At 49.2% G+C, this 12,359-nt stretch overlaps 1 protein-coding gene across 10 annotated transcripts in view; it reads left to right on the top strand.

The window, feature by feature from the left end:
* PARP6 (poly(ADP-ribose) polymerase family member 6) overlaps window positions 1-3,852 on the top strand; it is a 59,856-nt gene extending 56,004 nt beyond the window's left edge. For 8 of the 10 annotated variants that reach the window (XM_070468774.1, XM_070468773.1, XM_070468777.1 and 5 more), the window contains 2 exons: window positions 2,228-2,409; window positions 3,119-3,852. In XM_070468774.1, the coding sequence (XP_070324875.1) occupies window positions 2,228-2,409; window positions 3,119-3,225 (289 nt within the window). In that variant the 3' untranslated portion in view covers window positions 3,226-3,852. Of the gene's footprint in view, window positions 1-282; window positions 450-2,227; window positions 2,410-3,118 lie in introns of all 10 variants that reach the window. The other 2 variants (XM_070468776.1, XM_020894281.2) reach the window with 1 other exon arrangement.
* Window positions 3,853-12,359: the final 8,507 nt, after the last annotated feature.

Here is a 12,359-nt window from a genome sequence, read left to right as displayed (position 1 = left end):
CTCATCTGCAGGAAGCCAGCCAGGGAGGTCAGGGCAGGACAGGGCCACAGGGTCCTCCGGCTCAGAAGGCACAGCCATGTCACAGGCACCTGGTGAGGGGCTGGTTCCTGCAGGTCTCCATCTCACTCAGCTCAGAACCTCCAGTGATGGGGCTGCTCTTGGCCCTTGCACCCAGGGACTTGCTCCTCCCCAGCTGTCTGTGACTCTTCCCCTCCCTGTCCCATGTGACACGGCTCTGACAGCTCTGTCCCCCTCGTCCCTCTGGACGGATGTTGCCCCTAGATTGCCCGTGAGGCAGAGGCTGCCATCTACCATTTGCAATTGTTCGAGGAGCTCCGTCGCCTGTCACCCATTACCAGCGACCCCACCGAAGCCGCCGCCGTGGGGGCCGTGGAGGCATCCTTCAAGTGCTGCAGTGGGGCCATAATCGTCCTCACCAAGTCTGGCAGGTAGGAGGTGGCAGTGGCTCCCTGGGAATGCCCTGCCCAGTGGCACCTTTCCTTGGGGGTCCTGGGAGCGGTGCCCTGCACGGTGCTTCGATGGCATCCAGCCAAGGTAAGAGCACTCGGCCTGCACCCTGGACCCTGCAGGGAAGGAGTCCCCTCCCCCTCCCCCTCCCCCGCCCAGCCCCGCAGCCAGGCTCTGGGCTCTGGGCCTGAAGGACAGGACCCCAGGCAGCCCTCATGGGCGTTTGGAACCATTGGGGTCCAAAGCAAGTTTATTAAAACCTCAAAACAAGCTAGACTTTGTTAGATAGCTATAGGTAGCCTGATGACAAGTGGTTATTTGATATTGAAAAGTGAAGGACCACCAGTTTTGTTTCTTCTAGCTAAGTGCTCTTTAAAAAGTCCAGTTTGCAAAATGAGTGCCATTTGCTGACAGTGCTGTTTGGTTGGTGTGCTTGTCCCATCTGTCTTTGAGTCCCAAAGATAAGTGGGTGCTGCCCAGGAAAGGTCACTGCTATCTTATTGGCACTCGGGCCAGGCAGCCAGGCTGAGACCTCTACTTGGCCTCTGGCATGAGTCCCTTCTGAATCCAGGACATCAAGTTAATTTCCCTTGCTCCCTGGCCCTGGGGGTGTGCTGCTCCGCCATGGGGCAGCTAGGGTTTCCTGGAGGAGGTGGGTGGAGAGGAGCAGCAGGTGGGACTGCCTTTAGGACCAGGACACAAGATGTGTGCCGAGTCCCTCAGAAGAGGGCTTAGGATAAAAAGCTCCAGCCGTCAGGGTTGACCTTTGTGAAAAGGTCCAGCCATCGCTACTTGGCTATTTTTAGCTCCAGTCTTCTGGGGTTTCACTCTCAGCGAGTCCTGACTTCAGCACTTGCTTCCCTCTGAAAGCCTTGTATGGAGGCCCAGCCTTAAGCAGGGCATCCTCTGCTGTGACATGGGTTAAGTTTCCCTGACAGCTGTTTCCTCATAGCTTGCCTTCTGAGCTCCAGTTCCCCTGCCGGCAGCCCCTCCAGCTCCTGAGACACCAGCCCCTCCAAGTGTACAGTGGCAGTGTTGAAGGAAGCTTCCAGCCTTTGAGCTTTAAAGGAGTCCAGTCCCCTCCAGGGGGTGCTTATAGGCAGAGCCTCTGCCACTGACACTGCCGTCCCCTAGTCTTGCCTTCTGGGTAGCACTTACATTTCTGAGCCTCGGCCTCACTTAGGTACTCAGGTTTGACTCCGGGGCTCTGTAGCCCAGTTCCTGGGACTGTTTCAGGGGCCTGGGGGTCATGTGGCCTCAGGAGAGGGCACAGCAGTAGGGAAGGCTTACCTTGTAGATCTCTCAGGCGGGCTGGTGGTCTCTGCTCCTGTTTTGTTTTTTTTTTTTCTGGTAGATGTCAAGTGTCAGGTGCTATTCACATGCTGCTTGGCTTGTAGTTGTTGCTGGCAGCAAGAGAAAAGGGTGTGGTGAGGTTGGACAGGGCTGCTTCCCTGTGCCAGAATGGAAAAGTTCAGGGGATGGGGGGCTCTGCCAAGTATGGGCCATGTGGGGTAAATGGGTGAGACTGACTGTGCTGGGTCAGTATGATCCTGTGGCCCTGGCCTGTCAGAGGGGTTTAGGGTAGCATAGCTGTGAGGAGTCTTCTATGGCAGATACAGGCTGATGGGACACCCCAGTCTTGGGAGCAGATGTTGAAACCGCCAGAGCCTCAGGCTGGCAGAGTTGGATTCCAGGGTGAGTTGTTGCCGAAGGCCCTGAGGGGACTGTTTAACCATCTTGTCTGCCTGCCCCGTCTCAGGTCTGCACATCAGGTGGCCAGATACCGCCCCCGGGCCCCCATCATTGCTGTGACCCGGAATCACCAGACAGCGCGCCAGGCCCACCTGTACCGCGGCATCTTCCCTGTGGTGTGTAAGGACCCAGTGCAGGAGGCCTGGGCCGAGGACGTGGACCTTCGGGTGAACTTGGCCATGAATGTTGGTGCGTGTCTGGGAGGGAGGGCTCCCAGTGGAGGGCTGGGGAAGGTGCTTGAGCACTGGCTTCTCTGAGACCCTATTGAAAGAGGAACATGCCGGCCTTTGGGGGCAAGAGCTGACCTCACTGGGGATGTTCTCTGGTTCCTTCATCCCAGTCGCTGGAGCCCTGGGCTAAGGTCATGGCGGGGAGAGAACCTTTGAAGTGTGGTGCTGAGCAGCCCAGGGTCTCACCTCACGTTCTTTGGGAGTGGGATCCAAAGCAAAGGATCCTGGTAATCACCTTTGTCCATTCTTTGGCATTTGCTCACTATTGAGGGTTGGTTTTTTTTGTGTTTTTTTCCCATAAAATTAACCAGATTTCCTACACTTGGGGCCAGTACACATTTAGATTATGTACTCAAATGGCCTTTGTCACGATATAAAAGTAGAATGTCATAGGATGAGAGGAAACAGCTAGCTGTGACCTTGGGCTGGGCTCTCCACCTTCTTGGGTAGAAAATGAATGATGTCCAAAGGTCCCTCTGCCATCTGAGTGATAAGGAAATAATACCAAGGCCTGCCTCATTCCCTTTGTCTGGGCTGTGAGGCTAGCGCCACCTTGTGGTGTAATAAAGTAAAGGCCTGTCAGCCCTTCCGCAATTGTGGGGCACTCTCCCAAGTGTATACCTTCTTGGCTTAATTTTTCATTTACCAGCTCTCTTCTCTTCCTCCAGGAAAGGCCCGAGGCTTCTTCAAGAAGGGAGACGTGGTCATTGTGCTGACCGGGTGGCGCCCTGGTTCCGGCTTCACCAACACCATGCGTGTAGTTCCTGTGCCGTGATGGACTCTGGAGCCCCTCCTCCAGCCCCTGTCCCGCCCCTCTTCCCCAAACCATCCATTAGGCCAGCATTGCTTGTAGTGCTCACTTGGGGCTGTAGTGTGGCACTGGTGGGCTGGGACGCCAGGGAAGAAGATGAATACCTCTATGAAACCTGGCTGGTTTTAAGACTCTGCTTGGGTGGGGTAGTTCTGAGCTGGGCCACCCATCACGTGGCTGCATCCAAGTAAGGGATGAAGGAGGGATACAGGCAGGACTGGAGGCCCCAGAGCTTCACACAGAGGGCAACAGCTCCTGCTTCCCTTCCTTTGTGTACCCGATTCAGTTCCTGTAGAAAATGGATATCCAGAGAATTCCCAACCCTGGCCCGGGATCAAGAGTTAGGGGCCTTATGGCATGGGACAGCGGTTCCGGTTTAAGTAGACTCTGGCCCTGGCCCTTACTTGCTTCTCCAACCCCTCAGCCTCCCTCACTGTCACCTTGTGAACCGTACACTTCTCTTCCTTCACCCAGCTGTTGCTGCAGACAAACACTCCACCCCCCCATCTTCCATTTCCCCCACTACTGCAGCCGCCTCCAGGCTTGTTGCTATAGAGCCTACCTGTATGTCAATAAACAACAGCTGAAGCACCTGTTTCCTCTCTTTTCTGTTGGGGATGGGGGGGTGGTTGAACCCTGCCCTCTGAGTGGGGTGAAATGGCAAGAGCCCCATGGCTCTTGGCAAGTGCTCCTGTTAAGACTCAGGCCACCTACCATCCTGTCCCCCAGGGTGCAGAGGTGCTAGGAGAGCAGTCTCTGACAACCTTGAATATAGGCTACCCTTTTCAGTGCCCTGGGGTCTAAAATCCTGCAGCTCGGGAAATTTTAACAGCTTATTTGTTCCAAAGATTGGACAAGGCAGCCACAAGGGCCCCTCCCTCTTGCTCTGGGTAAACCAGGAGTGAGGTGGCCCTTGTCCTGCTGCTTCCCCCTAGGTCATCCTGCAGTAGAGGTCTAGGTTGAGACTAGGTTCTGTTCCCAGTTTCCAGAATATTGGTGCCCCCTTCTGTTTGCCCACATCCTCCCTCCATGAAAAGCAGGCTCAGAAAGCTAGGAGAGGGGTTGGGAATGGCACGGTTTGCACCTTCTCTGTCTCCTGATCACTCCCAAGGACCAATCCTTTCTTGGTGGGGATAAGAGGGAAGGGGCCCACATACCAGGTGGATTGTCACACCCCCAATCTGAGCTCTAATGCCTGTGCTTTCCCACTCAAAGTCTGGGCATCTGCAGTCCCTTTCCAAACACCTCCAGAAGCTTTCTGCTTTGGGAGACACTGCGAAGTCCCCAGCTCTGCGGAAAACAGATGAAATCATTGCAGACCCTTGTTCAAAATGCCCTCTGGTGTTCCCTACTCATGTCCTCACTTCTCTGGTGTGGAGAGACCTGGAGCTTGGGGTTGGGAGGTGTTGGAGGAGGGCGGGAATGGGCTGCTGCCGAGGCCTTCAGGCTCCGAGAGTAAAATGGCTAAAGAGGAAGAACTTGAAGCAGGTACCCAAGGCCCTCGCTGGGAAGGGCAAAGGATGCAGGCCCAGGCCCAGGACTTGCCAGTCCCATGGACTGAGCGGTAGGATCTAAGCAGAGCTTGGGGCCCCACCTGGATCTGGAGAGAGGGAGGAACAACCAATAGGCTGGGCCCGTCCCGCGCGAGCAGCCAATGGACGGTCGGGGGCGTGTCATCCGAGGCAGTCAGGAGTGGGCATTCGGTCCCCTGCGCTGTCTGGAGGCTCCGCGATGACAGCTTTGAGTCCGGGCGAGGCCGCCGGGGCGAGCAGGTAAGGGGGTGCAACCCACGGACCGGGTTCTGGACCCCGGAGTCAGCCTCGAAGGGACGCTCCCCGGCGGGACTCGGCGCCCGTCACGCCTCGGTGGATTCTGCCCGTGGGGCAGGCACTTTCCACCCTGCCGGAATGCGGCTCCGCTCCAGAGCTGCGCCGTGTCGGCCCCGGCGCCTCCTGGGCTGCGAGGTGTTGCGCGGGGACGGGATGTCAGGCTGCGGGCGCTTCCTGCTAGGGGTTCGAACATCGGGGATAATGGACGTCCGGGGGGCACCAGGGAGGTGGGGGGCACCCTCCTCGGGATACCTCCCGTGGTTCACCACCATCCTCCTCTGCCGCCGTCGCTGGTCATTCATTCGTTCGTTCATTCATCCATTCCCTGGCCATATCGACCTCCTGTCCCCTACCCCCAACCCACGGGCTGGTCCTTCCCTTCTGGCCCCCGGAAGTTTCAGCCTCTCTCTTCTCCTAACCGGGTCTGCAATTGTAGCGGCGCTCTGTTGCCTAGGAGGCAGCGTGGAGCTGTCCCAGCAAGACTCGGCCGCACCCCTACGTCGTGCCCGTCCACGTCGGGCGGGCTGGGGCCAGACTCTCAGCCTCGAGATCTGTTCCACAGTCACTCTCAGAAGAAGGAAAGTTCTTGCAGCTGATCAAGGGGTAGGGAGGCAGCGTAGGTGAGAGGTGGCGTTTCAGGTAGGATCAAGAATTGTGGCCTTTGCCCCCTGATGTCTTGGGCCCCTGCGGGTAGGATTATCTGGGGAAGACGGAGTCAGCGGTTGAAGCCCTAAACTGCGGCCCTTGTCCAGGTCCCAAACCCTACAGCCAGAGCTCTGATGGGCAGCCTGGCACCCCTGGCCATCCAGCCTTGGGGCAGACAGTGTGGATGTAGTGTGCGACCCGGTGCCCAAGCCACGCAAGTAAGTGAAGCTGGCAGAAAGCTTAAGGGCTCCCTCTGTCCTGTCCGCAAAGAAGCTGGTGAAGTCCTGCACAGCTGGCATTTCCCTTGTTGGCTTTGCTTGCCCCACCCACCCTTGCAGGAATCGGACTCCTAGGGAAAGAATGTCCTAACAATCCACGATGTCTTTGCTCCAGTGTACATCTCTAGCTGGCTCTGAAGTCCAGTTCCTTTCACAGCAAAGACTTTCGGGGCTTCAGGGAGAGAGGAGTAGAGGGTGTATATCTCCCACCCCCACCCCCATTCTGCAGTGAGAGGGAGGGTTTGCTCCTTCTGCAGTCTTCTGACCACACAGACAGACACTCGGGTCTGAGGTTGTGGTTCTAAAGGACCAGTTAAGCAATGAACATCTCTGGGACAAATGGGCAGATCTAGAGCACAAAGCTGACAGAAGCTGCTCCTGAGCTTCCAGGAGCATTTCTGCAGGGGCCAAACCAAAGTTCTCATTCCTGACTTGCCTTTGGGAGAATTTTCTGAATAGCATAGTGGGGTCAATCCAGGTCCTATCCAGGCCTTGATGTTACTGATTACTTTGATGTTTCTGAGCTTAGCTGGGTCCTTGGAGCTTTGGTGTAGACCAGGAGGATCTGTGTGCCAACCCATCCACCTAAGATCCCTGAGGTTGAGGTCAGCAGTACTCAAGATGGGCTCTGCCAGCCAGATCTCCTGAAGTTCTTCCACATGCCTGTTTGGGTGGCCCCTCCTAGTCCTTAACCTGGTTAAGTTGCGGCTTTGGCCCTTGAATGCCACATACCATGCTTATCGGACCAGTATGAAGAGCCTCTCTTGTCAGAAGTTCCTATTTTGCTATGACCTGGGACAAGTCAGGTCTCCTTTCTGGGCCTGCTTTGCCATTGTAAGGTAAGGAGAACGGACTGTAGGCTTCTTAAAGGCCTTTTCTGTGCAGCCATTCAGCGATTCTGCTAACTAGCCTGTTTCCCTCTTGATTTTTGAAGGTATTTTATCTCTTTACATAATTACTTCGTTGCCATGACTACCTATGGAAAGCCCATGGCGTTGAGACCCATGAAGCATTCCACTTTGGTATCCAGGGTCTGAGTCCAGACACCAGAAAATAATTTCCTTTTTTCTTTCCTGAGAAGTGAAAATAATTCCACCCAATTCTGCAGCCCTCTTTTAAGCAAGGGTAAGTTTGGCATGAAGTCAAGCCTTGGCCTCTGTGTTGCTATTCACCTGGGCTGCAGGGCACGAGTCTGTCACCACCTGTTATCACCAGCCTTTGAAGCTTTGATTAATTCCCCAGCTGTTTACTAATGTAGGAAAGGAAGGAGGACGGGGACAGCAAGGAAGGGGTGGAGCTTCCTGTTATCAAGAAGTACCTGGGCTTCCCTGGTGGTCCAGTGGTTAAGAATTCACCTGCCAATGCAGGCAGCACAGGTTTGATCCCTAGTCCAGGAAGATTCCATATGCCCTGGAGCGACTGAGCCCATGGGCCAGACTCCTGAAGCCCAAATGTCCTAGAGCCCATGCTCTGCAATAGCAGAAGCCAGCACAACACGAAGCCTCTGTACCACAACTAGAGAGTAGTCCCTGCGTGCCGCAGCTAGAGAAAGTCTGCATACAGCAATGAAGACCTGGCACGGCCAAAAACAAAAAATAAACTAATTTTAAAATAAAATTTTTAAAAAAGTACCTGCTTTCCCACGGAGTCCCTGGTGGCCACAGCACAGAAAGAAGTTGCTGTTCCCAAGAATACAAGCCACTACAGGGCAGGCTGGTGCTTCCCTTCTCCCCACCACAACCACACATTTTCATTAGTTTACAAGTGCTTGGTCAGACTTTAGGACTAGAGTGTTTACTAATCTATGGAGGTTGAGCCAGTCTCTAAGTCTTTTTCCTAAATTAGTGCTTCCTCAAGTGATGTTAAAAATCTACTGGGAAAGCACATTGTTACTTTTTATTTTAAAATATGGATTTATTTATCTGGCTGTGTCAGGTCTTAGTTGTGGCATGCAGGATCTTTGGATGTGGCATGCGAACTCTTTGTTATGGTGTGTGGGATCTAGTTCCCTGACCAGGAATCCCACCTGGGCCCCCTGCATTGGAAGTGTGGAGTCTTAGCTACTGGACTGCCAGGGAAATCCCCCAATATATTTTAGTATGCATGCTGTTCTAGATACATGTAATGCTTTTTTTCCATGTTATATAAGGCTATCCTTTGTGTTAAACTTATTTTTAATGTTTTAATAATGAAATATTTTAATCATTACATAGCCTTTTATTGTATGAATAAACCATACTTTGTTCATGCTCTATTTTTTTTTCTTTTTTAACTACACTTTAGTGAATATCTGTATACTTTTAAATTTGTGTCCAATTATTTCCTGAGAATAAATTGTTAGAAGTGGAATTTATGGGTCTCTACATGTAAACATATGTATCTATTCACATACCGCTCTCCTACACAGGAGTGTGAGACTGTCCATTCACCAAAATGTTGATCAACCATAGATGTTTTTACACTTTTAAGCCTTTGAAATTTAATAAGTAAAAAAAGATATCACTTCTACCTTTTTAAAAAAAATCTTTATTATTTTTCTTGATTTTAAAGATATTACACCCCTGTTATAGTAATTTCAGGCAAAACAGAAACTATTGAGAGTGAATCCCTCCCTGAGATATCATCACTATTGTTTGATACAGAATTTTTTTATTGTTTCTTTTTCTGTTTTTTTAATACAGAATTTTTAATTTTATAAATGGGTTATATATTTCTTTAACTTTTAAAATTTCATGTTGGAGTATAGCTGATTAAAAATGTTATGATAGTTTCAGGTGAGCAGCAAAGGAACTCAGCCATACATATGTGCATGTAACAGCCATATAACATTGAGCAGTTCCCTATGCTATACAGTGGGTCCTTGTTGCTTATTCACTTTAAGTGTTTTTAAAAATTCTATTTGTTTATTTATGGCTGCTCTAGGTCTTCGTTGCTGCTCACAGGCTTTCTCTAGTTGCAGCGAGCAGGAGCCACGCTTCATTGTGGTGTGCAGGCTTCTCACTGTGGTGGTTTTCCTTGGCCTCTAGGGCTGGAGCGTGTGGGCTCAGTAGTTGTAGCCAGTGGACTCCAGAGCACGGGCTTAGTAGTTGTGGCACATGGGCTTAATAGCCCTGTGACACATGGAATCTTCCTAGACCAGGGATTGAACTCGTGTCCCCTGCATTGGCAGACAGATTCTTTACCACTGGACCACAAGGGAAGTCCCAGTTATCCATCTTAAATATAGCAGTGTGCACATGTTAATCTCAAGCTCCCTAACTCTCCTTTCCCCCTATCCCTCCCCTCTGGCAACCATAAATTCATTCTCTAAGTTTGTGAGTCTGTTTTGTAAATAAGTTCATCTATATCATTTCTCATTAGATTCTGTATATAAGGGATGTCATACGATATTTCTCCTCTGTCTGACTTATTTCACTAAATATGACACTCTCTAGGTCCATCCATGTTGCTGCAAATGGCATTATTTAATTCTTTTTAATGACTGAGTAATAGTCCATTGTGTGTATGAAGCACACCTTCTTTATCCATTCCTCTGTCAGTGGACATTAGGTTGCTTCCGTGTCTTTGGCTATTGTACACAGCGCTGCAGTGAACAGTGGGGATGCATGCATCCTTTCAGATGACGTTTTTCTCCAGATATAGGCCCAGGAATGGGATTGCAGGGTAGCTATATTTTTACTATTTTAAGGAGCCTCCATGCAATTCTCCATAGTCACTGTACCAATTTACATTTCCATCAACAGTGTAGAGTTCCCTTCTTTCCACATAAATGGGTTATATCTTGGTTACTAACTTAGATATACTTTTTGCTAAACAACACATTTTTTACCTTTTTTCCATATTAGCACATGCAGCTGTACTCTTTTTAGTCAATTGCATAGGAATCGATTATATTGATAAAATACTATTTTGGTATTTCTACATTTTCCCTCATAATTGTTTAATTTCCTCATAATTTATAGGAATATAAATTTTTGCCTACTTGTCCATTTATTTCATTATAACAAGTTGCATGAAATGGAGTTTTAGGGTCAAAGGATTTACATTTCTTAAAGCATTTGATATATGTCAGAAAGGTTAACTTAGTTTTAAGTCTCATGGAAAATAAGAATGCTTATTTTTCCACATACATCCTTGGTAATATTGAGCACTCTAATTCTTTTAATGTTTATCAGTAAAGTAGGTAAGAGAGAGCTCTCTTCTGTGACTTGCCTGTTCATATTCTTTGCCCACTTTTCTATTAGATTGTTTGCCTTTTTCTTACTGACATAGATGAGTTATTATCATTTAAAAATGCCAGTCCTTTTTCAGTTTAATTTTTAAATATTGTTTCAGTCAGTTCAGTTCAGTCACTCAGTCGTGTCCGACTCTTAGCATTTGTTTACTTCACCTGTAAAATTTTTATTTATTTATTTTGGGTGCACTGTGCAGTAGGTGGGATCTTAGTTCCCCAACCAGGGATGGAACCTGTGTCCCCTGCAGTGGAAGAGTAAAGTCTTAACTACTCACCACCAGAGAAGTCCCCTGTCAGTTTAAATTTTGATGTACAGAGGTTTTTAATTTTTTTGCAATTAAATATTTTATGTGTTCTGGGTTTTATATCTTGCTTAGGAAGATGTTTCCTTACATAGTAATATTCTATTCTATTGATTTAGAAAATATTTGACATTTAATCTACCTGGAATTTATTTACTGTATTTTTATGAATGGTATGAGGTACCCAGTTGTTCCAATATCATTTATTGGACAATCTCTTTTTCCTTTACTTATTTGAAACAGTTTCTTTCTTTTTTAAAAAGATTTTACTTTTGATGTGGACCATTTTAAAGTCTTTATTGAATTTGTTACAAGACTGCTTCTGTTTTCTGTTTTGGTTTTTGGCCCTGAGGCATATGAGAGCCTAGCTCTCCCGTCAGGGATGAACCTACACCCTCTGCATTGGAAGGCGAAGTCTTAACCACTGGACAGCCAGGGAAGTCCCGTGATTCTTTCTTATATACTAAATTCTCAGATACCCAGAGATCATACCCACAGAGGGAGTCCAGAGACTCCCTCTTTCATTCTATTGATCTATTAATTTTTCCTAAACTAGTAAATATTTGAATTGTTCCAGCTTTGTAGTTGGTTCTGACATCTGGTAGGGCAAAACCCTTGCCTGACAGTTGGGATAAATTCACTTCTTTAAAACTTTCAATCTTCCCACTCGGGAGCAGTTTATCTTTCCACTTATTCAAGCCTCTTTTACGTTATTTTAAAAATGCCTCTGGTTTTCTTCTAGATTTTTCTACATTTTAGAAGTTTATTCTTGGATAACTTATACGTGTTGTTTCCACATGAATAGAATCATTTCCCCAAATAGATTTTATAACTGTTTATTGCATGTCTACTGAGAAACTATTGATTTTTATGTTTATCTTGTAACCACTAGAATAACAATTAAGTCTGTGAGAGTGTATTATTATGTGTCTATCTTCATCACAGCTCTGGCTGACCCAGTGTCCAAATATAAGAATATCTGGGCCACTTATGATTTTTCCAGTTGAATATATATTCTCTGGGTAGTTCATGTTACCATCTTTCAAAGAATAATCATCTCTTTTTAATATATGAACCTTTTGTTTCTTTTTCATGCGTCTGTGCAATGACTAGAGCTTCCAGAACAATGCTGAATAACAGTGGCGAGAGCAAGCCTTCTTAGGGGTTTTCCACTAGCTGAACAATCTGGGGCTCTCCCTGGAAAAGAAGGTCTAGTCAGCTCTTTAAGAGTAGGCTATCACTGGGAAGACCCAGAGGGATCGGGTGGAGAGGGAGGTGGGAGGGGGGACTGGGATGGGGAATACATGTAAATCCATGGCTAATTCATTTCAATGTATAACAAAAACTACTGTAATGATGTAAAGTAATTAGCCTCCAACTAATAAAAATAAATGGAAAAAAAAAAAAAGAGTAGGCTATCGCGCGGGTATGGCTTAGGGAGCCTAGTTAGCAGAAGCCTCGGCGGGGCAAGGAGCTGGATCCCGCCCGGGACACTCCAATCCGGACCAGCTCCCGGGTTTGGGTGCCGGAGGGGGCGCGGGCTCCGCTTCCAGGGTGCAGGAGGTCTCCACCCCAGCAGCCTCTGGTCTACGCAAGCTTTTGCTCTTCCGCCTGGGGACCCACCAGCCCCCAACAAGGGGTGCGCAGGGCAGGCGGGGCGGGCTCTCTGGCGCCGGGCCCTGCGTTGCTGGAATTCTGGGTGTGGCTGCGCTCTCGGCGCCGGGTGCCTGCGGGCTCCCCAGCCCTTCCCAGGGCAGACGCAGAAAATGGACTTGTGGTTCGCGGGCTGCGGCAGAGACACGCCAGGGGC

Source organism: Odocoileus virginianus, chromosome 6, assembly GCF_023699985.2.
Source record: "Odocoileus virginianus isolate 20LAN1187 ecotype Illinois chromosome 6, Ovbor_1.2, whole genome shotgun sequence".
Lineage (NCBI taxonomy): Eukaryota > Metazoa > Chordata > Mammalia > Artiodactyla > Cervidae > Odocoileus > Odocoileus virginianus.
The sequence above is the reverse complement of the archived record's forward strand: the minus strand, read 5'-3'. Positions and strand labels throughout refer to the sequence as shown.